Source organism: Anas acuta, chromosome 2, assembly GCF_963932015.1.
Source record: "Anas acuta chromosome 2, bAnaAcu1.1, whole genome shotgun sequence".
Classification (NCBI taxonomy): domain Eukaryota; kingdom Metazoa; phylum Chordata; class Aves; order Anseriformes; family Anatidae; genus Anas; species Anas acuta.
Window position 1 is genome coordinate 78998141 of NC_088980.1, and position 23366 is coordinate 79021506.

The 23366-nt window shown below is 41.0% G+C and overlaps 2 protein-coding genes across 5 annotated transcripts in view; one reads left to right on the forward strand and one right to left on the reverse strand.

The window, feature by feature from the left end:
• PIGN (phosphatidylinositol glycan anchor biosynthesis class N) overlaps positions 1–313 on the reverse strand; it is a 105609-nt gene extending 105296 nt beyond the window's left edge. The window contains exon 1 of the mRNA XM_068670892.1: positions 255–313. The gene's annotated coding sequence lies outside the window, so the exon portion shown is untranslated. The remainder of the gene's footprint in view (positions 1–254) is intronic.
• Positions 314–408: 95 nt separating this feature from the next.
• RELCH (RAB11 binding and LisH domain, coiled-coil and HEAT repeat containing) overlaps positions 409–23366 on the forward strand; it is a 73938-nt gene continuing 50980 nt past the window's right edge. For 2 of the 4 annotated variants that reach the window (XM_068670887.1, XM_068670888.1), the window contains exons 1-2: positions 409–983; positions 16518–16607. In XM_068670887.1, the coding sequence (XP_068526988.1) occupies positions 491–983; positions 16518–16607 (583 nt within the window). In that variant the 5' untranslated portion in view covers positions 409–490. The remainder of the gene's footprint in view (positions 984–16517; positions 16608–23366) is intronic. The other 2 variants (XM_068670885.1, XM_068670886.1) reach the window with 1 other exon arrangement.

Consider the following 23366-nt stretch of genomic DNA (forward strand, 5'->3'; position numbering starts at 1 on the left):
GATTTCAACCCCAGCTTCGCTTCCAGCTGTCAGCATGGAGAGGGGAAGGCTCTGAGAGACTTTGCAGCAGCCTTCCAGCACCTAAGGGGTGCATAGGAGAGCAGGGGAGGGCCCCTACAAGCCGTGAAACCCCAAATTCCCCCCATGAGCGCGCCCCGCGCCGGGCAGGACCCCCTCCCTCCCCCGCCTCCCACCCGCCCTATCTCCCCCAGCCCCGCTCCCGCCGCGCGCACTGCGCAGGCGCCGCCACTCACTCGCCTCCCGCCGCGCGCCCGGCCAGGTCCCCTTCCGCTTCCGCGGCCCCCCTCAAGCCCCGCCCACCTCCACCAAGCCCCGCCCCCTCCCTCCCAGGCAGCGGGGCCGGTCCCGTTGTCCCGGCGGCTCTCGCGAGAGCGGCGAGCCGGAAGAGGCCGCGGGGCGGGCTGCGGAGCGCAGTGGGCGGCGGGCGGGCGGAGGTGCGGGAGGGCCTCGCCTCGCGTCGCGCCGCAAGATGGCGGCGGGCGGCGGTGGCGGTGTGAACCCCTTCCTCAGCGACTCGGAGGAGGACGAGCCCGGCGGAGGGCGGCACGGCGGCAGCAGCAGCAGCACGGAGCCGGCCGAGCCGCGGCGGGAGGAGCCGGGCAGCCCCGAGGAGCCGCCGGGCCCACGGGCGGCGGGGGCGCCGGGCGATGGCGCCGGGGCCGGGTCCGGGTCTGGGTCCGGGTCCGGGCCCGGGTCCGGGCCCGGTTCGGCGGTGGAGCCGCCGCGGGTGTCGATGGACGCGATGGCGGCGCAGCTGCTGCGGGACCAGTTCCTGCTGACGGCGCTGGAGCTGCACACCGAGCTGCTGGAGAGCGGCCGCGAGCTGCCCCGCCTGCGGGATTTCTTCTCCAACCCCGGCAACTTCGAGAGGCAGAGCGGCACGCCGCCCGGAGCCTCGGGGGGGCTGCCCGGCAGCCTGCTGGGGGCGGCCGGCGGCAGGGAGCCCGGCCCCGGCCAGCTCAGTAAGTGCCGGGGGGACGGGGCGGGGGCTGAGGCTGCCCTGGGCAGCGCCTGCCCTCCTGGGCACCCCCTCGCAAAGAGGAGCGGGCGTGCGGCGTGGTGAGAGGGCTGCCGGAGCCGCCACCCATTCATTGGGAGCCTCGCGGGGTGGCTGAGGCTGGGAGGGATCCCCAGGGATCAGCTGGTCCCGCAGGGTGACGCAGAGCAGGCTGCGCAGGGGCACCCAGCAGCTGTCAAAATGTGGCTGTCAGTGCGGTGCTCAGGTCTGCAGGACGGGCCTCAGTTACACGGGTACCACCCCATCACACACAACTAACACGGTGTTCCCAATAACCAGGTGCTTCTACTCTTGGGCTATCCGTTTCGGGGATCCCCACTCGGTGGGGGGAAATATACTGGGCTAGCGTGCCTACTGGAAGCAGTGAGGGTGTTTCAGAAGTGGCATAGCTGGCCTGAAAAGGTTTTAGGTTTTAATAGTAGAGCAGGTGGTTTAGAATAGAATTACTTGTGTGATTTAACAGTATTACTGTTGAGAACAGCAGAGGTTTAAAAGCCTGGCAGCTAATGGAAGTGGCGCTGAGAGAGAGAGGAGTTGCTCAGACACCTGACTTTTGAGGTCTTAATGAGCTCCTGGACAGCATTGAAATGAAAGGTGTTTTTTTTTCAAAATACTGTTGAAAGATTTATCTATACGCATATTCTAAGATACCTAGTGGCCTCCTGCACGTAGTCCTGTACTTTGGTTTACTTCAAAAAGCATCCAATGTTGCAAAAACATGCAGTTAGACTTAAAAATTGGAAAGAACTGGTGGTATCAAGATGGTTTGGATAACAGGAGGCATCTAGGCTTTCAGCTTTTATCGTTTTTTCAATGTATCTTAAAAACTGGATGGAATTTTTCTTTAATTCCTACCGTGTTGTTTATATGCTGCTTGTCTTGCTTACAAATGCTTAGAATTTCATACTTGGCTTTGTCCTACCGAGAGCTTCAGTGTTGTTGCTTTCATGATAAGATTGGTGAACGCTCATGCTTCAAGGCTATGGGCCAACAAAAATCTCTGTTTCCTTAAAAGCAGCTTTCTTGGGGTTTCCAATCGATTCATCCAATTGACTAAACATTCTCTTTTTTTTTTTTAACGTGTGTTGTTTCCAGTTGTGGATGATGCACATTCTCCAGTGGGATTAGGAGAACAGCAGCCTGTGTGACTGCTGTTACACACCCCAAAAAATGGGGAGCAATGCACATTGATGTGAGAACATCTTTCTAATCATTGTGCTGACCTGCTGAATGCGTGGCAGCAGGGTGACACAACTATTAAACAAGGGGGGAAGGAGGTGAGGAGAGGAGGGGGATGTATTTCTGGAGCAGTGTAACAATACTGAGGCGTGGCAAAAGTAAACATGGTAAACCTTATGTTAAAGGTTACATAGAAGTGTCTTGAAATCCAGTATCTATAACAGAAGTTGTATGCTTTTTTTGTCTCAAAAGCATTTCAAAAGGCAATTAACATTGAGTGACGTTGATAGGTGTCAGATCCAGAACAATGAGAAAAATGTATTTTTGCACAGCTCAAGTAGATTTTCAAACTTTTTTTCTCATCAGATTTCTTGAGATGTGGAGGTCTAGTGCAGAGCTAGTGATTTGTGTCAGTGCTGCGCAGCCTGAGGCTGGTTAATGGTAACGAGAACTGATAAGGACTCATGCCTCTGAATTTAAGCCAATATCCAAGTGTTAAAATTGATGGCAGAAGATTGATGGGTTGAAAATTGTAAGGTCCTTGCAAGAATTCCTTTCATTTTCTTCTTCAGCAGCTGGTATTGTATTTGGTCAGATAAATAACCCACAGGTCTGATCCAGCAGTGAGTGAGTGTGTTCCTAAGCTGTCTATGAAGCCAGAATGAGTTTGAGCATAAAACTGTAGTTTTCTTTACAGAAACTATTGATGTAGAAGGTAGTGGAATTTGGTATGATTGACATTTCAAGGTCACTTGAATTTTGTGCCTCAGTGGGGGGAAAAAAAAAACAAAACACACGTGTTCAGAATAACGAAAAAGTTGTGTTGATACCTAAAATCAAAATTCTTTCTAAGCACAGGCCCTGCACCTGCTGTCCCCTACTCCCAAGTTAGACGACTCTGGTTGTGTGGTGAGGCTTTCCCTAGGCTGGGTGGCTGTAGAAAAGGTGACTGGCGCTGAATGTGAAGCATGTCTGGAATGCTGCCGGAGGATTTCCAGGGAGCAACAGGCAGCTTTGCACTGTATGTGCATTCATACACAGAATGGGAGAATTTCACTGCAACTGGTCATCGTCAGGTCTTGGTGTTTCAGGCAAGTTAAAATACGAGTCCACGCTGGCATTTTTTTCCTTTTTTCTTTATGGATTTCTACAAAGAGGTTTTAGTGAAGTATCCTAGCAGCTAAAGGACTAGCATCATGTGGCCAACTAGTGACTTAGAGGCTGTTTTGTTTCTGAACCGTGCTTCAGAGAGAGTACTTGGTTACAAAGCAGTTGATAGTCAGCTGACTAGGTTCTCCTGTATTTTTGGAAGAAACACCCCTCCGTTTTGCGGCAGCGATGTGTCACAGCTGCAAACAGAGATAAAGCCATACTGTAATGAAAAACAGGGAAAGGTTTATTGCGTCTAACACTTTTGTTTGTGTAATTTTAAAAAAAATAATTGACATTATGAAGGAGTCAGAGCTGCTCCTTCAGTCACACAGCACTTCTGTGCAGTCATCCTTCATATCCTGCATCTCCGCTTAGATCTTCCCAAACTCCCAGGTTTGCTTCTTCCATTGGATTCAATAGCAGCGGTGACTAATCTGCTAGATCATTTTGATACCACTCTTCTAATGCTAGTCATATGAGCAGTGTAGTCCCTGCTTCACACGGTATTCCAGATCTCCTAGGAGGCTTTGGGTAGCAAACTACATTTTAAAAGTAAAATTGTGGTCCCATCACCATTGTATCATATAAACTGAGACACGTGAAGTTTAGAAATAACCCAGTGGCTCAAATGTCTCATCTTTGTTGCCCATCCTCAAATGTTGTGCCAGTAAGTCCTTTAAGTTGAGAGCCATAATTCAGGCTTAAGCATAGCAGGTGAAGAAATCTTGTATTTCTTATGCGTTTGGTATGATGCCCTGTGAGTATTATGCTTGGTGAGTGTTGTTTCCTGAAGGGATGCAGCTTACACTGTTAGAACTAGCTTTAGTCTCAAAATCTGCCTTTCATTTCCTTCATAAAGAAGAAATATTTTAAAAATTTGTAATGGCTTTAAAGAAAATCATAAAGGGATTAAACTTGTCTGCTGCATTTATATTTTTTAGGAGATGATTTTTTTTTCTGGATATTTCAAAAGTGAAATTGTTTGTAATTTGCCAGGGGGTTGGTTCCAGTTATATCAAGTTAATCTGTGAGTACAAACAGAGGGAGTTGATCCTGCTACTGTGCAGTAAACTGCAGGGTTTCCTTGTGGTTTGGGGTTTGCGTGTGTGTGTTTCAGATGTAATAAATATCTCCGCTTTCGCTTATAGCCTTTGGAATTCAGCTAGGTCCTACTGGAAGAAGGACACAGAAAAGCACATTGGTGATGCTATCAAGAGGAAGGGGGGGCTTCATAACAGCTCTGAATCCTGAGCTACAGGCACGGTGATGCTGTGGCTCTGTACATGCCCCTGTCATGATCTGTGTTTCATCAGATTTTTGCTTTAAATGAATATATGTTAGAGAAGACTACATCAAAAGAGCTCCCACAGCTTAAATGACAATCTAAATAGGGTTGAAAATTGAGAAGATGATGTAGTATCTGTTGTTCTAATGACTAGGATTCTGCCTTGTAGTGTTTTGCTTTTGTTATCAGCTTGAAACTTACACTGGTTTCTTTATGAAAGGTGATCTGACGGCTTGTGGGTGAGACAGTGGGTTTAATACCTGCTTTAGGAAAGGCTCCTCCTGTGAAGGAAAGGATGGAAGGGTGCAGGTGAAGAGGGAGTCAAAACTCCTGTAACAGACAGCTGGGAGATACTGAGTGTTGTCTCTTCAAAAGGACAGAAAAGACCTGTTTGTAATGCTGAGGGAAAGAGGAACTGAGTTTTTGATGGCTGCAGCCAGTGAGTGGATTGTTTAATCTTTGGTTGATACCTATATTGGAGCGCTCTGGGATGTTTTGGTGGATCTGAAGATGGGTTTGTGCCCGTAATGATGCAGTGACACACAGAAATAACGCGACCAGGCAGCATGAGGTATGCATGGCAGAGATGGGCAAAGCAGGGCAGGCTCACATCCCCCGGGAGCAGGCAGGCACAGCTCAGGTTATCACTGAGTAACAAGGGTTCCTATGGCCACACCATGCTTTACCTTGCAGTAACTTATTTGTGCACCCTTCGTCTCTTAGGATGCTTGCAGGTACCCTCTGGGGAATCTTCCTGCACGAGCCCTGGCTTTCTCTTGTGTTCCTGTGCCGGAGCTGCTGCTGGTTTTCCATGCTGGGGGAAGCAGAAGTGACCCTGTGCAGGTAGTCATGGGAGAGTTGAGCCGTGCCTTGTATGAAAGTTTCATCAAAATGAGCAGACTGGGTGCTGGAGCAGCACATGTTCCCTTTCACCAGTGCTGCTGGTGGGAAAGGTGGAGCTGGTTGTGTGGAGGGGAGGGGGAGACCAAGGAGATGAGCGAGAGCTTTGTGTTTAAGAGCCAGCAGTTGGCAGCTTCTCAAGCTTCCCTGTGTGTAATTTCAATTCTCTGCAAAGTGCATGGAGTTTCCTGCAGCTTTTCTTCCTCTGAGAATTGTCAGTTTTGTGACAGAAGATGCAACTTGCAAATTCTGTTCTGCCCAGAGCACACTTGCTGGAAATTTATACAAGATTCATTGCCGGATAATAAAAGCACTGTCTAGTATTTGCAGGCAAGCCGTGATGAATTCGGTAGTGATACCAAGTGTGTTGGGAGCTGACTTGTGTGCAAAGTCCATCCTGGTTAATTTAAAATTGCTAACAACTGTATTCTGTAAACCCAGAATTAATGAAAATATGGAAAAGGGAAGTTCCAGGAAGTTCTCAGACTTTCAAACCGAATTAAGATTTCTAACCAATTCTGAGTTAAATCTTTTTTAAGTTTGGAGCTGTTCAAAGCACAGCATCAGAAGTATCTTTCCTATCAGTACATGGAGATGTGTCTTAAAACCCGATTGTGTTGTGTGTTCTGCATTGCAACTGTTCCCATTAAATGTATGACTTGTCATTGATTTTCTAGTATATTATAAAGATGTAGGTGTGATAAAACTGCATTTGATAACCTCTTGGGCAAAGGCTACAAGTTGTAGTTAAGCTTGTAGGCTTTGGATTTTTAATTACAATACAAATGGCTTAGACAGGGTACAAAGTGTATGTTGAGTTTGGTGGACAAGAAGGCTTTTTTTAGAGGTGTTTTTGTTGTTGGTTTTAAATGGACCAAGCTGAAAAAGCCTTTGGGAAATACTGAACTCTTCCCCTCTGTGCACCATAGGGGATGGGCAATTTACTTCCTCCCTTCCTGCAGCACAGCTCTGCATGGTGGTGACGCAACTTGGCTTCTGAATTGAAGGAAACGCTATTACATAAAAACTCACAGGAAAAAAAAATCTTATTTATATAACAAGTACTTTTTCACGTTGGTTTGATGTTGGTGGGGCAGGGTAGAAATGAGCAAATACTCGTTTGACAGGCGACTTGCAAATACCTCCAAGAAGGGAGGGAGGTTCCACAACCTTGCTGGGCAACCTCTGACACTGTTCAGTAAAAAAAAAAAAGTGTTTCCTGATGTTGAGATGGCACCTCCCGTGTTCCAGTTTGTGCACTTTGCCTCTTGTCCTGTCCCTGGACACCACTCAGTGAAGTCTCTTGTCTTTGCACCCTTCTTCCAGGTGTTGGTACATGAGGATGAGATCCCACCTTAGTCTTTTCTTCTCCAGGATGAACAGCCCCAGGTCTTTTGGCCTTCCCTCACAGGAGAAATGCTTCAGTCTCTAGTTTCTTGGTTATAATTTTTTAATATTTTTTTAAAATTCTCTATAGAATCAGCTTAGACACACGTTAAAACTTAATTGGAAAATTTACTACTATCCTGAGATAAGTGTAAAAATCAGGGAAAGGAGAATACGCTGGAGGTGAAATAATGTGAAGATGGTGCTTGAGAATTAAGGTGGGTGTCATCTGTGCATGTTAAGTAGTTCCTCATCAAAGTCAGCCACTTAAGGACTGGATTGATGCAAGATAATTTTGCCTGGCATCAGAGAATGTAACTAAAAGCTGGGTTACTGCAGAGAAAGGAAAAATCCTTGTATTGCAAGCTGATTTGTATGCCTTGGGAAAGGCAGAGCTGCAACACAGAGCATATGGAGCTAACTTGATTGTGTTGATGCTGAAGCTGGGATCAGGGCTGGAAGTCATGTCCTAGCACCATGCTTTGCCCTTAGCTCTTCTCTTCTGGGAAGCTCTGGCAGCTGGAGCTTCAATGCTTTCCCCAAGGTAAATTACCCCTGGGGTCTCCATGTTCACTGCAGCAACACTCAGTGGCTCTTTGCAGGGCCAACTGAGGTCTTTCGGGCTCAAGTAATGTGGGTGCTGCCTGTGTCTGGCTGCCCAGTAAGCTGGAGTGCTGTGTTTGCTGCTGGGAGGGTATCTTAACGCCAGTCAGTGGCTCGTGAGCGTGCTATCTCTGTGCTAGGCTGCGGGATCCATCTTGTGCTTGTGTGGCTTCCTGCACGGAAGCTTCCGCTCGTGCCTTTCCATAGGAGCAAGCATTATAGCTTTCTATTTTAATGTATCTAGCAAATCATCTGTTATACAGAACTGGTGACTTATTTTTTTCTGCCGTTCATGGCCAGCAAGCATAGATAAGCTTTCTCCAAGTAGTTTTAGGGCTTTAACCCTCATATACTTCCCAGAAGTTTTCTTAGCATGAAGTAGGTAAACGTATTGATCATCTGTTTTTACACTGGTTTGGGTTTCCTGTCATGGGCTGACATGATCTGATCATCTTGAACATCTGTTAAAATTCTAGGTGACTTGTAAGTGGATTGCTCTGGTGGCTCCAAGTTAATTTTGTTCTAGGAGCTGTACTTAATTTAGTTGCCCTTTAATTTGATGGTGCTCTGAGAACTTCTTCCGAGCACATAGCAATTTGTAAAATTCATCAAAGAAAGAACATCTGGGCGAGGGTGGAAGAGACGCTCATAGATGGGTGTGCACGATTCAGTGCCTGATGCAATAGATGGCTTAAAGGCTCTGAGTTCCGTATCAGAGTTACCATAGCAGTGTGGAGTGTGTTGATCTTCTGTACATTCACTATGAAGTTTCAAATTGATTTAAAAACTTGACCACTGAGTCTGTTCCTTCCTGATAGGTTTTGTGTTAGATCACGTATCTGCTGCTGTGGATCTAGCTTGTACTGCTGGCTGATGCAGCAGCAGGAAGCTGGGAAGAAGCTGGAACCTCTCAGAGCTTCTAAATGCAGCAGCCAGTTAAGACTTCTCAAACTGATGTTGCTCCACTGTTGTCTTGTCAAGTCTGTTAAGGTTTAGAGTAAAGAAATTCACTGAATGAATTAAATTGTTCAATTCGTTTATTCATATGTATTGCACAAGATACTACCCAAAATACCTATTTCAGTTGCTACCCAGTGTGGCTACAAATATAAGCTGTGAATTGATAATTGCGTTTCAAACTGTTAATGATGTCTGATTCTTCAATGCAGAGAGATCTCCATTCAAGCTGTTAGTTTTTATCTTGTTCCACATCTGTGAGTGCTACCCCTCTCGCCAGTTGGTTTATTCACGTACACATTTGCATTTTGATACTAATTTGGAGTTTAAACTTCCTCTTTTACCACTTGCACGTGCTTATTCTTTCTCCCACGTGGTGTCCATGCCCAGTTTCCTCAGTTCCTGCTGTTCCTGCCTGTGATGTTGTGCAAGACAGCTGAAGATGCAAGTAACTCAAGGACATGTTTCTATAGACCAGTACTCTAGAAGAGAGCAAGCAAGCTGTTGTGTGACTGTAAGGGCTAGTTTAGACTAGGTCTTGAATGTTTAAGGGAGGTGTAATACCTGGTCTGCTGACTTCTTTACCACAAACACAACCAGATCTAAAATACATATTCAGACACTAGTATTTCCTTAGGCCTGAACATAAGCAATTCTTCTGTTCTACCTCTAGCACAGAGGAAAAAGGAAAAAAAAAAAAAGTGGCAGACCTGACTAGTGTCTAAGGAAAATTGTCAGTTGGGTTCTGTTATCAGTCTGCTGGTTTGCCTGTATCTTCCTGTGAACCTAAAAATTATGTGGATGTCCTAAATATAAAGATGAGCTATACTCGGTAAAATGTACTGTTGGCTTCTTCAGATGGATACGGAGTGTTTTTTCCAGTGTCTTTGACTTCCAGACACCTTCAAAAAAATAGTTTTGTTTTCCTGATGACATTAGCTTCCTTGGAATAGAAAATTTGACTGTACCTTAATGTATAGATCAGGAGGAGGAAGAGTTTCTCCTGTTGAATTGTGCTGCTGTTAAGAAACTTCTGTATGTTTTCTGAAGTTGCATGGAATTGCACCCATACTTATCTTACAGCTTGCCTTGGTAATAGTCCATGGGTTGTAGGTTGAAAAGCACTGCAGTAGTCAACATGTGTAGCTTATTGTTTCTTATGGATCTGAGAGTATCCTGTAATCAGAATTTTTTTCTTGGATTCTCTCAAATATAATGGTAATTACATGGTTTCCTGACATTTATAATTCCCAACTACTTTCATTATATTGCAGCTAATAAAATTTGGAGCCTAATTTACTATTATATGTAGCATAACAGTAAATTATATAGCATGTCTGTTGGTTGAATTGTTTTTTTAATTCATAGGAAAAATAAACCTTAGCAATTCCCTGTCTTTTTATCTGTTTCTACAGAACAAATTTTCTATCTTCAGTTCAAGAATGAACAGTAACTTATATCTAAAACTGCAGAGAGGTACAACCCGGAAATCCACTGTTAAGGAAGCCTCATTAAGGTTGAAATCCTATGTAATTAAAATTTAATTTAGTGAAGAGAGTGTTGTCAAATAAATTACTTCTGGTAGATCAAGTTGCTTGTGCAATACTTCTAACACCAATGTCAAAGCATTTTGACCTTCTCTGAAGTGTTTCAAAAAAAGTTGTCCATGCTTTTTGTCGTGGTTCTGCTTGAGTGGGCAGCCGAGCTCCACCACAGCTGCTCTCTTACTCCCCCTCCTCAAAGAGGAACGGGGAGAAAATATGATGAAAAGGGCTCAAAGGTTGAGATAAGGACAAGAACATCATGCAGTAATTATTGTAACGGGCAAAACAGACTCGGCATAAGGAGATAGTAAGATTTATTGCTTATTACTAACAAGCTAGAGAAGTGAGAAACAAAGGAAAGAAACCAAAAGCACCTTTCCCCCCCCCCCCCCATCCACCCTCTTCCACCTCCTCCCCCCGAGCGGCGCAGGGGAACGGGGGGATGGGGGTTATGGTCAGTCTACAGCACTTCTTCTCTGCTGCTCCTTCTCGGTCACTCTCGTCCCCTGTGCTGTGGGGTCCCACCCACAGGATGCAGTCCTTGACGAACTGATCCGGCGTGGGCTTCCCACAGGCAGCAGCTCTTCCAGAACTGCTCCAGATACGGGTCCGTACCACGGGGTCCAGGTCTGGTCTGGAATCTGCTCGGGCAGGGGTCTTCCACAGGCGGCAGCCTCCGTCGGTGCAGGGCCACTGCTCCACCGTGGTCTCCTCCACGGGCTGCAGCGTGGAGCCCTGCTCCACCGTGGTACTCCATGGGCTGCAGGGGGACATCCTGCTTCACCATGGTCCTCACCACAGGCCGCAGGGGACTTCTGCTCCGGCGCCTGGAGCACCTCTCCCCCTCCTTCTGCACGGACCTTGGTGCCTGCAAGGCTGTTCCTCACTCCTCTCACTCTCCCAGCTGCTGTGTGGCACAGCGTTTTTTTCCCCTGTCTTAAATATGCTCTCACAGAGGCACAAAACAACATCACTTATTGGCTCGGCTCTGGTCAGCAATGGAGCCCTTACCAAACATGGGGCGGCTTCTAGATCCTTCTCACAGAAACCACCCCTATGGCTCCCTGCTACCAAAACCTTGCCACATAAACCCACTACACTTTTGGAAGGTGAGCTTCTGGAACTCTGCAAGCTCGAATACTCAAAATTCTCTAGAAATATTTTCTGGTATCTGGTAGCATGAACAACTTTCTGTTACGTTTTTTTTCCAGGTTTGTGATGTGTTTCCAGGCCACATTCTTGCCTTAGTAAGGCTACAGTAAATGACAAGTAGAACTGTACCAAACATATAAATTTAACATCTTCCAGGAGTGTTTTCTTTGTTTTCCATTTCTGTTTCTTTTTCTGGTGAAATGTAGTGATATATTTTTCTCCAAAGAATGATGTGTGAGGATGGGCTTCTGAAGAGTCTAGATGATGGTTTCATAATAGCGTGACAGGCATAAGCTTTAAGCTAGATTAATGAACTTTGAATTTGAGCTTTTACTGTCTTGAAAACACTTGTGTCTTCCTGTCACATATATGAGCTGTCTTCTTACAGCTTTATCTCCTTGCATAAAATGCACATAAAGCCTAGCTTAATGGAAAAGATTTGGTCCTAGTGTATCAAATATCCAGAAAAAAGCTACCTTTGGTCTTCATGGTGAAGAATTCTTTGCATTGCCTCTTGCTTTGTGTGGATGCTCATCTAAACCAAATTGCCAGCAGCCATTTACTACCCTCATCAGTTTAAAACGTGGTAACAATCTTGTTACAGAAATTTTTCAGTATGAGTGAATGCTAACGCTTGCAAAAGACAAATCCACTTTGAATCTCTAATCGTGTTACCTTTATTACTCCTTGAATTTCAGGGAAGATGAGCTTGGTCTTCAGATGCTCTGCTTGGTTAATTGCTAGTACGCGGTGATAGGATTTCTTCCCATCTTCAAGCAGTTGCTAATGGTTGCTTTACCAACAAGTATTTCTAAAAATTTAGTTGTTGTCAAAGTAAATGCAAATAGCTTCTAAAAGATCTCTCTAATATCTATTGCGCGTTTTCATCAGGAAGCAGTACTGCTTGGTTTGTTTGTCTTTAGCAGATATATGGTAGTATATTTACATAATGAATATTAAGTACTAAGATAGAAGATGCCAATTTATTTCTGCTTAATTTTTCTAGTTTGTGGTCAATGTGATTCCCGTTGCATCCCTTTATTTCAGCTAATTTACCTAAACTGTTTTTACTGTAAGAGTGAACAAAATTTAGCCTTATCTTTGTTATGTATGCTAGTGTAAGAAGCTACCACTTTGTTTTGAGTTTGGTTCGTCTGTTTGTTTTTCCTCCCTTAGAAAGTTACACTCAGGTTGTATTGAAAGACAGAGGTGAATATGCCTAGGGAACAGAAGCTGTCAGCAGAAAGCTGCGTGTAATACAGGTGGCAGGTCTGGGAATAAGAAGGGAAGTGGATGTTTTTTTCCTTTGGAATGAAGCAATGTTTTAAAAGATAAGTCAATAAGTAAAACATGATGGTGAGCCTGAGTTTCAGCTTCACAAACGAAATGAAAGCGGTTCCATTTTCAACAGATGGTTTAAAAAACTTAGCTTTGAGTATCAAGTACAATTCTTAGCTTTTTGATTTTTCTTAGTACCTTTCCAGTGGCTCAGGTAGGAGACGCGACACGTACAGACTCTTTTGCTATCCCAGTCTATTTCCTGGTGTTTCATGACCAGGAGGGATGAAAAGCCTCCCCCTCTCCTGCTTTTCTGTGCACCCCTGGCACCCTGTCTTGCCACATCACAGGGCTGCGATTTTTAATACCTCCTTGTCAGCACCATTCCTGTTACATTGGTTTGATATTTCTGAAATGCGAAATTGACAGCAGGGTTTTTTGGCTTTCACTAGAAAGGAATTACTGATTAAAAAGAAAGGTGTTTTGATTCAGAAAACATATAAAGGAATACGAAGCCTATGCATGGTTGATTGTTGGTGAGAACGTGCGTGTAATAACAGCAAAATGGCTTCCCACTACTGCCTTGCTTTTTTTTTTTTTTTTTTTTGCTAGAACAGAAACGGAGGTCAGCCAAGGCATATTTCTCCTTCTCAGCTCTTTCCCTCTGCAGGGCTCTGCTTTAATTTTTTCTTGCCAAATAGCATAAAGCTAGGATTTTTCTTTTTCATTAAGATTTTTCTTTCTCATTTAGACATTAACTAAAGAAATACACTTTCCTAAATAAAAACTGTTTTTCCCTGCTGGTTCAGAAAGTAGTTCTCTCTCCTTAATGCTTTAGTTGCGATACTTCGACTCAGAGTGCAATTATTTCTACTTGAGAAAAATGGTGATGCTTCACATTCCTTAGGTGGGCTGCATGGGCTGAGCACAACCCTTCCCATCCCGATTGCTCTCCTTCAAACAGCCCTGCTAATTTTCGAGGTGAATGAGGCCATTGTGTGGCCTGCAGGGAAGGTACCGTCATCCCCATCTGATCCTTTACTGTGCAGGTGTGTCCTTTATGGAAGCATAAACCTTGAGTTTATAAAAAGTTATTGTCTAACTTTCTGGATGGTGGCATTAGTCTTGGGAGATAAGGCTCCACGGATGACTGCCTATAAAGGGGGTAGCAAGGAGTGAGGTTGCATTTCGTGTTGGTGAAGTGTTTTGGCTTGGTGAAGTGGTTTGGTTGAAGTGTTTTATACCAGCATAGCCAAGGTCTGTGTGGGCACGGTGATAGGAGCCCGTGCTGTAGCCACACCACGTATTTTAAAGGCATTACACTACAGCAAAGTAGTGATCCAAGTCTTATTACCCAAGCTAACCACTTAGTTTGTGTTGTAGAAGCTGTAGTTTCCCAACATCTGCAGTGTGTATTACCTAGAGGGACACTGAACTGAGGAGGTCCTGTGCAGCCTGTGTGTGTATCCTGTTACTGTTCCTTTTCCTACAGCATGTTTTTGGGTGGCCTAGACATTTCTCAGTGTAGATTTGGGTTTCACCACAATGATGCATAAAGACAACATTCGCTGTAAACCTTACCTTCAAGTAGAAGGCCATTATCTCCACGTTCTTCAAGTACCAAGATTGACTTGGTTTCGGAATGACAGCACCAAGTTTAATTATGTTTTTGAGGAGGAAAGTCATCTGTGAGGGAGATTTCGTATACCAACCTGTATATAAGAGTGTAGGATGTTTGCTGTTATGAACACTGTGATGGCGATGAGAAGTCTAAACAGTGAATGTACAAACTTTAAGCCTACAAATTGCTGGTATGCGTGTAGATGATGCTTAAGGCAGTTTTTGGATGTTAAAATCACCAGGGTATATGGTTTTATTTGGTTTATACTAGTACTATTAACGCTGTAAAACTGGTGCATGTCCACCGGTGGGGAATTATTTGATTTACAGCTGCTGGTACAATCTTAAATGGCCTCCATTGCCTACGTACTGATGCTGGTGTAGATGGCACCGTGCTGTTTTCTAGGCAACTGCTTTTTCAAGAAGCCTCTGTTGCTTTGGCGAAGTTTGTGTTTTGTGGCTGGGTTTGATTTACGAGTTTTGGGGAACCCTCTGCCTCTGAAATATGCTGCCAGTCATGTGAACCAGGTTTTATTGCGTCCAGCTTTGGATGCTTGGATAATTCTGATGTGGTTGACTACCTGAAAGCTTGGCAATTGCTTCTTCGATGTTACCTGCTTCGTAAGAGAAATTGAAAATTGGGCTGTGCTTTGCCACCGTGGTGCTGTATCTGAGACTGGGTCACTTCCCTTAAACATTGTTTTTTCATTGAGATCTTTATTTGTATGCTGTCTGTTTCTTTGTTGAACTTGAGTCTTGAATTTGATTTCAAAAAACTGAACTGAGAAAACTTGCAGTCCCAAACGAAATAAATTGCAGCAGCACCTTCCAAACAGTGTTAGGCGTTCAGAAAAGTCAGATGGGAAGACTTTCACACTGTGCATTCAAAATTCGTGTTGTTAAGCACTATGAAGCAGCTGAAACAGAATTCTTACATCAGGTTAGTGTCTGGAAAAACTGCAGAAAGATCAGAACCTGCAAATGAATGGTGAGGTTTAAAACTAAATACCAAATGGGATGTATTCAGGAGGAACAATCTATTTCTTCGCCTGGATAGCAAAGCATAGTTGTGGCAGAAATAAAAATGGGGTTAGATACTATCATACATATAGTGTACACTACCATGTACTTGATGCAAATAGCCAAATGAGGATTGCCACGCACTGTAGTTCGGAGCAGAATATCTCTGCTTGAACTAGCAAACTTGTTATTCTCAGACGTTTGGCAGATAAGCATAAGGTTTTCAATCAGTCTGTACAATAGATTCCTTAATTTCTGGCACAATGCAGAATTACTCTTTAAGATTTAAATACTTTCAATAGTGTTAGTCGTGACAGAATGTGACAAAGAAGGGATGAAATTGCTTCTCTTCCCTCTGAGAGTTGCAATTTTTGACAGCCATGTGGAATTTGGTCTTTGTTAAAGTGACAACAATTCTAATGTAATTAACATGATGTCTGCAGAGCTACATAGAAATTAATTTCCAAAGGAGGAGAAAGCTTTAAATTATTTAATATATTTCTTACATGTTCAATTGTGTTAGGAATGTATTCTATTATTTTGGGTTCTGTCACTATTTCAGCTATTTCATTGCACCTTTTTTCTAATAAAAAGGTGAATACATACTTCAACAGACTTGAAATTATCAAGATATGTTTGTTGTTTTTTTTTTTTTTTTTGCAGAAATGGAAAAGTTAGTGGTCATATCAAAACCTTATACTAGTTTCTAAATTTCTTGAATGATGTTAAAGTTAAATTCTGGAACATGAGTATTATAACTGCAGTGCCAAGAACTGTGCTTGTTTTACTTTAATTTTGCTAGATAACACATTTACTAATGAATGCATTAAGTGAGTTTGTACTGGAGTTAATGGTTAGAGTCAGGAGATAATGCTGAGTAAATAGAAAATATAGTAAATTAAAATACAGTGAAGTAAAAGAAGTAAAGTGTTTGGCTACGTTAATGTGACTTAAGATACTAAAAAGGGGAACAGAACTGCTTGTAGCTTCTTTCAAAGTAGTTTGTATCTGCATGGTTTCTTATGTGTACTCATTTAAGTCCAAGAAGAGGTCTGTGGCCCTTGTGGAAAAGGGAAGGAGCTACTACATGCTCTTCTTGATATACTGTCTGGAGGATAGAAGGGTTGTCTTTTGGGGAGTGGGGAAAGGGAATCTGTTACAGTGTCTGTTCACTGATCTTGATGTAGTGCTGTATTTTTTAAAATACACTGATGTACTCTGATCTTCTGTACTCTGCTTAGAGACAGACTTTTTGGGAAATGTAGTGAAATTTCACTCATGCAGCACACGTAGCCTTTTATTAATAGTTTCTGAAATAAGTTGTTTAGACTTTTTGTTAAAGCTGGTCAACTCTGCAGGACTTTCTAAGATGTCTTTTTTTCTTCTCCATTTTTTTCTTAAGATCGTGCTGGAAGCATCAGTACTCTTGATTCCTTAGATTTTGCAAGATACTCTGATGATGGCAATAGGGAAACAGACGAAAGAGTAGCAGGTAAGTTTTTACGATTTGGGGGTAACAGAAAATTGACTTCACAATTTGCCTTGCTGTTTGTAGCAGCAGTGTATTTAGATGAACATTCCTGAAGATGACTAAACTTCACACTGTGGTTGTTTAACTAGTCACTTAATGCATCAGATTTCAGACATTTCTACTATAATCTACTATAATTATTGTAAATTTTCATGCAGATGTATTTCTGTATGATGTTTGCAAGCAATATTCTTGAAACTTGGACAAAGTTTCTCACAGTAGAAACCTACTCCCTTCTAATATTTAGCTGAAACACAAAATGTGTTCCATGTAGTAGTCTGTGACTATGAGCTAGGTAACAGCTTTCTGATGTACAAATCTGCAGTGAATCATGAGGTTAAACATAGTATATGTTTAGATCAAACGTGCTTTAAAAAAAAAAAAAAAAAAAGAAACACAACATTTGGGGTTTTTCAGTTCCACAAGTCATCGTTGCTACAAATCTTAATTGTAGTGCTTTTCTTCTCTTCCCACTTGATTTCTGGACCATATAAGATTTATTTCAAAGAAGTGTCAGAGCTTTTTGCTTCTTGTAGTTGTTCTGAAATTAAGGCTGTGGAGTTTGAATTTCAGGATTTTCAATTATCTTATCAAAGGCAGAGAATGTTTTTCTTTTACATCTGAAATTTTTATAGTAGTTTCTTTTGCATGTGAGCTATGTTACTATAATCTCTGCTTTTTTCAAAGATCAGATATTAAGCTATTCACAGCTTCTCCAGAGAAAATCATAAAATCTCTCTAGAACATGCATCGTATTTTTCTTCCTGTCAAAGATTGCTGCTTAACATCCTAAGCACCTGAAAATTGTCCATGCTGTGACCTTTGTTCACATTTTATAGCTTTATGAAACCTGAAGTGATGCAAGCAGTCATACCTCTGCTCCACGTCACTATTTCTGCTCTATCCACCATGCTTTATCTGAGAAGAAACACTGGCAAGTACAAAAGCATGGAAGAGGATGCTTAAACATAATTCTGCAAAGGTTCTTCATTCTGAAATTTCTCTCAGTTAATCTGAAATAGCAGCCAGTATTGAACCACAGAAAAGAAACAGGGATGTTAGGAAATTGTCATTTTTCTTATGCAAACTTTGTTGCTGAGGTAGAGGAATAGTGAAATCTACAAACATGAAGAAGATTCATGTATTTTGGTGCTCTGGTCTGAAACTATCAGTAATTATTGCTCTTTGATTTATGTGAAAACTGTCAGATTCTTCCAGTGATTGAATTCCTCTCTTTTGCAAAGTATATTGTCAGTTTCAAGGAGTGAAAAATCTCAAAATATACAGTTGCTGTTCTAAACAAAATGTCTTTTAAGGAACCCAGGTGTTTCTGAATCATGTTCTGTAATACAGTGCAGAAGCAGGCATTTTCCTGATCTTTTTCATCATCTCTGTAGATTATTCCAGTATGTACGCAATCTTTCTAGGTAATCTTTTGTGGGAGTGTGGCCATGGGGGTCGACAAGGTGTCTGCATAGTCATTACGCCACAATCCTTCTTGGCAATACTATTACTGAAAGAACTCGCTTGATCTTTGCTTGGAGCTGTGTTTGGTAACTGACTTGGATTAGAGGTGCTTGTGGAAAGTGAGGACCAGGCAGAATTGACATCTAGTTAAACCTTTCATCTTCTGATGGAACATTAATTACAAGGTATTGATTGTTTCCAGCATGGAATCAATATATCCTAAAATGAAATATTAAATGTAACTTAATTATGTACTAAAATATTTTTGAAGACTATGTTATATTAATTGGCTGCTTGAATGCAATAGACAAGCAAATTATTTGGCAGGATATTTACATTGCATTTCTGTGTTCCTTTAGAGAGATTTTTCCATTAGTTAAAAAATGATGTGAGAACTTGACCAAAGAAAGCAATACTAGATAGGATTTCTGGATGTTAGTGAAGACTTGAAGTTTTCTAGAACATCCTATTTCTGTTCGATTATAACTGCTTACAATCTCATGCATCAATTCTGTATGCAGCCTCCAAGCAATAAACTGACTTGCATGGAATTGCCTTCAGAAAACGTGCATATTAAAAAAAATCAGTTAAAATATCTCAGTAGAGATTTCAAAACCTTTCTATATCCATCTCCTCCTTTGAACAAAATCTGGCTAATAACTTCTATTTTTGAAGTTGTTCTTAGCTACAAATGTGCTTTGAAATGTAAGTAGTCCATCCTGCTTATTTCTTCTCGTATTCTTTCTTCTTAGCAAAGAACTTTTGATCCATAGGAGGTAAAATTCTAATGTATTGCAAAAGCTGGAGGCCATGATCTGATAGTCATATGTTCTTTTGATAATTCTCAGTAGTTTCTTTTTTTAAACACATTTCTCATGCTGTTATCTTTGTGGGTTTTTTAAACATTTGGACACAGTCCATGATTCCTATTATCAATTTCCTAGTCAAATGTCAAATGAAGGATAAAAAAGAAAGTTGTATCAGTCATTGAAAGAAACAAATCCTGAGTCAGAAGGACTTGAAAAATGAAGTTATAACATCCCATACAAATACTTTTTTATATTGGAAAGCACCAAATCAAAAATATCTGCGTGTACTGTCCAAAGCCTTCATGTTTCTGTTTTTGCCCCTATGGATGGTGCTACTTCGCTGCCAGACTTCTTTTACCTGTCAAAAAAAAATTAAAAAAAAAAATATACATGTAGGAAATAACTGGAAATATTCTTGGTAAAAATGGATTCAAGTATTTCCTATCTGTTAGTCCAGCTCATTCCATCTGAAGTTAAAAAGCCTAGAAGCAAAAGTCCTTTGAAGAGTTGGTATGAACTTGTTGTTTGGAAAATCTGATCAAAGGAAGTGAAGTGAGTCTCTTATCATCAGCTTGACTGAACAGATGCAAGTTGCAAAGACCCATCAGGATGTGGATGAACACTGCAAAACTAATTGTATAGAAAACATCTATTTTCTTTGTCATTTACCTGATCTTAACATGGATCTAGAGTGCTGTGTAACTAATTGGATAATGCATTCATAATACACAGTTTCAAAAAATGTATGCATTGTTAAATCTTGCAATGTACTAGGTAAAAACAACTTCTGTAAGACTAAGTACAGAAGCAGTTGGTGCTAAGATAAGGTCAGTACTGAAGGATTTATTAGGTAGGCTTAGTAAACCTCCAAATAGGAATTTTCATAGAACAACAAGAGTACAGAAGACTAAGCTTGAAGTCAAGTACCCTCCAGTATTCAGTGTAAAAAGGTCATCCCATGTTCTGAACTGAATCTTCTGCCATATCTTAGCCTGACTGCACGTGTATGTTTGTAATCTAAAAACACGACTTTCTGTAATTCACAGTATTTAGCATTGCTAACCTACCTTGGATGTCTAGTGTTCTGATAATTTCAGAAATGCGATGCTGTTATTTCAGTGCTAATAAAATGAAAAATCATCAAATTCCATTTCAGTCATTTGTGTTCTTTGTTTTTTCTGTGTTAATTTCTGGCTCAAATGTGTATCTTTGATTAGCACAATTAAATATTGTCACTGTCAGGGCTTGGAGAGAAGAGACAAGTTCCAAAATTCACTTGTTTTTGAGGATTTCATGTTATCTAGACTTACATAAATGTTTCTGCTTCTTGCAGAGCCCTTTTTTAAAAAATAAATAATATTAAACACAATTCAGAAACAAAAAAAAAAAAGACAAAAACAACAACAAAAATCACAACAAAAGCCCACAATAGGAGTCTGTAATACTTGCTACTACTTGTTTTTAGTCCCTTTCTAGTGTTGTGTGTTCAATTTGTTCATACTGGAAATGGACCAGTTCCTGTCTTCTCATCTGCTGTCTTATGCCCCGTTTAGCCGTTGTGCATCCCCTTAATTTCTTTCAAGGTTAGTAGACTCCAAGGGTCGAATCTAAAGATCAGTCTGCTCTATCAGATCTTCTTTGTAGTTGTCAACTTGGACACATTAATGAGGTTAATGAGTTAAGTGTTCACTTCCCAATCTTAGAATGATAACAAGTTCTCTGTTAACTTGCTCTTAAGTCTCCAAATGATCATAATTTTTGTAGCTTGATAGCCATCCCTAGTACAACTTTGACTTTCAGTTCTACTTGTGTTATGTCCTGAAATGTTTTATGCAAACAGTAAATATGGTCACTTCTTTTCTTCTTAGGACTTGTATCTGGGAAGTGGAAATTAGGAAACATCAGGTCTTGAAGTATACTGTGATACTAGCTTCATTGACAACCAATTTCTTCTCATTGACAAAAGATGTAGGCACAAATCCATTGAATGTAATGGGACGTCATACACCTTTTAGAGGGGTGAATTTAGGACCTCTGGAATAGTTTTGGATTGATGGAGGAACTTGAAAATAAACAACAGTAAAACTTTTAACAGTAAGTCCAAATTCAGGGAAAGCTAGGTAAGCACAGGGGCCCTTGATACTGTGCTTCAGAGATCTACTTCTAAATAAAAATATTGGAATGCCATCAGCGTCTTCACAATGTCAAACTGGAGTCCGAGTGTTGTCTGAAGTATTTTTGTACTGAAGTTTGCAAAAGTCTGACAAGATAATTCTTATGTATAATGTAGAATTCAGAATTCATGTGTAATTGGGTTAAAAGCAACACACCATGTAAACAGAAGTAAATACTGAAAAATTTTAAAAGTACTGTTTATTCCTTCAGCTTCCTTGCCTTTGCCCAACAAGGGTGCTGTTTGTATACATCTCAAATCGTTCAGTATCACAAATCACAAGTTGTTCTTTATAACTAATGTTCATGTAACCATGAATTCGTGGGTCAACAACTTCTGAAGTCAATAAGTGAATGAATAGAGTAAGATCCTTGAAAAAAAATCATTTTTAAATTTCTAAGCTGAGCAGACAAGCCACCCATTACTCATATGCACTTTTTTTAAGGGTTAGATTTGCTACATAAAAACTTATTTCTTGGTCTAATCCTTAGTTGCTTGCTTGAAAATTGAACTCTAAGTAGAGCTAAGTAATTTTCTTTTTCAGAATAAGAGGTGTAGTGATTTGAGTTCTTTAAAAAGGAAAAGTAAGACAGCCACTTAAATCCAGAAAAATCCAGAAGACACTCATAGGAGGATTAACCAACCTCATAGCTCCCAGTTTCTGCTCTCTGCTTTCCTGATGAAGAGAATCAATTCAGTTCTTTTCTTTCCTAGGCTGTCTGCAATAAAGCTCTTCTATGCATCATTCTTGAGGAGTGTAAACTCCTTTTACCAAGTACTGTAATTAGTTGCACACGTTAAGAATTCAGTCAAGCATGAAGTTAAACTTCAGCAGACTTTATCAATGTTTTTAAAAGGTTAATCTCACAAAGTTATGCAAGCGTTACAACAGGAGGAGAGAGGGGGAAGAGACCAGCTCATTATTTTTTTTTTTTAAAGAAGTCAGTACATCTAAATGGTTAAAAAGAAAGGAGATAGGGGGTTGCATTTTTATTTAAGAAGAGAATCTCTACTAATGAAATCATTTGTTCATTATTTTAGATGTTGAATTAAAAATCTTCATCTGTTTTGGCAGAAGATTCTATTTCAGAATAACTTCTAAAATAGAGCTTCTAATCAGAATTAAATGTTACTGAAATTGTAACTTTGTAAGCTTCTTTGAATAAAAGCCAAATGTGTGACTTCTAGGTACACTAAGGTTTGCACAGTGGCAATTATAATGATTACATTGCTAAGGCAAGGAAATAAGGTACAACTATAGCAATCCTGTTTTGTAGTGGAATGGTATAGCTGTTGTGACAGGCTGTGAAGTGACTTCTTCACAAATATATTATGCTCCAAATCTTCTAATGTATAAAGAAAAACATGCAGCAGAGTAATCTTTTAAGGTTCAATAGGAAAAGTCCTAATGGCTTCTAAGAAATTTCAGCATCATCACAGTTAACTAAAAAAATTAATTCTTGCCGTCTGACATGGGTTTGTCTGACATGAGTTTTTTGGCTTTCTACGCCTTCAGTCATGTCTTATCCCTATTTTCCTTGATGAGATTCCTGAGTTTTTCTAGTTTGTGTTGTTTTTCCAACTTTTTTTTTTTTATTATTATTTATATCATTCTAGTGCAGGGCACTCCTGATCTGCAACTGTTCTGGTCGTTGAAAAAAAAAATCAGAATAAAATGTTAACACAAAGTCATTTCCATCAGAAGAATTAGTGAATTTGGATTCTTTACTATTTTCAAAAACTAAAAAAATTAGTAGTTTTCAACTTAGAATTGTAACTGTCAATTAGTAACTCAAATGTAAGGAAGTACTAAAATGATCAGATACCTTACTACTACAAGAGCATTTTCTAACTTTGTTGCACAGAAGTATTTGCAGATCAGCATTGCTGACTACTAGAGAGATTTTATACATTTTATTCATTGTATCCTCAGTTGCGCTTTTATATCGCTGCAGTAAAATTCTGTGCATCAAACAAGTTCCTTTCATGTAGCAAATGTGGTGTACCGTAGTTACTCCTTCAGTTGTTATGGATAAATGCAAACTGAGTGAATCTTTTTTTCCATGCATGCAAAAAAATTCTTAGTGATCCAAAAATTCTTAGTCACAGATGTTCCAAAAAGGAAACTACCTTTTGTAGTCTTCAGTAACATTTCTTACAAACAAGAGCCAATTCAGCATTTCTGCCATGTACTGTCCTCTGCAAAAATTTCAAAATGCCATGTTAAATTATTTCCAGGTAATGATTAAAAGTCACTCAAATATATTCTTG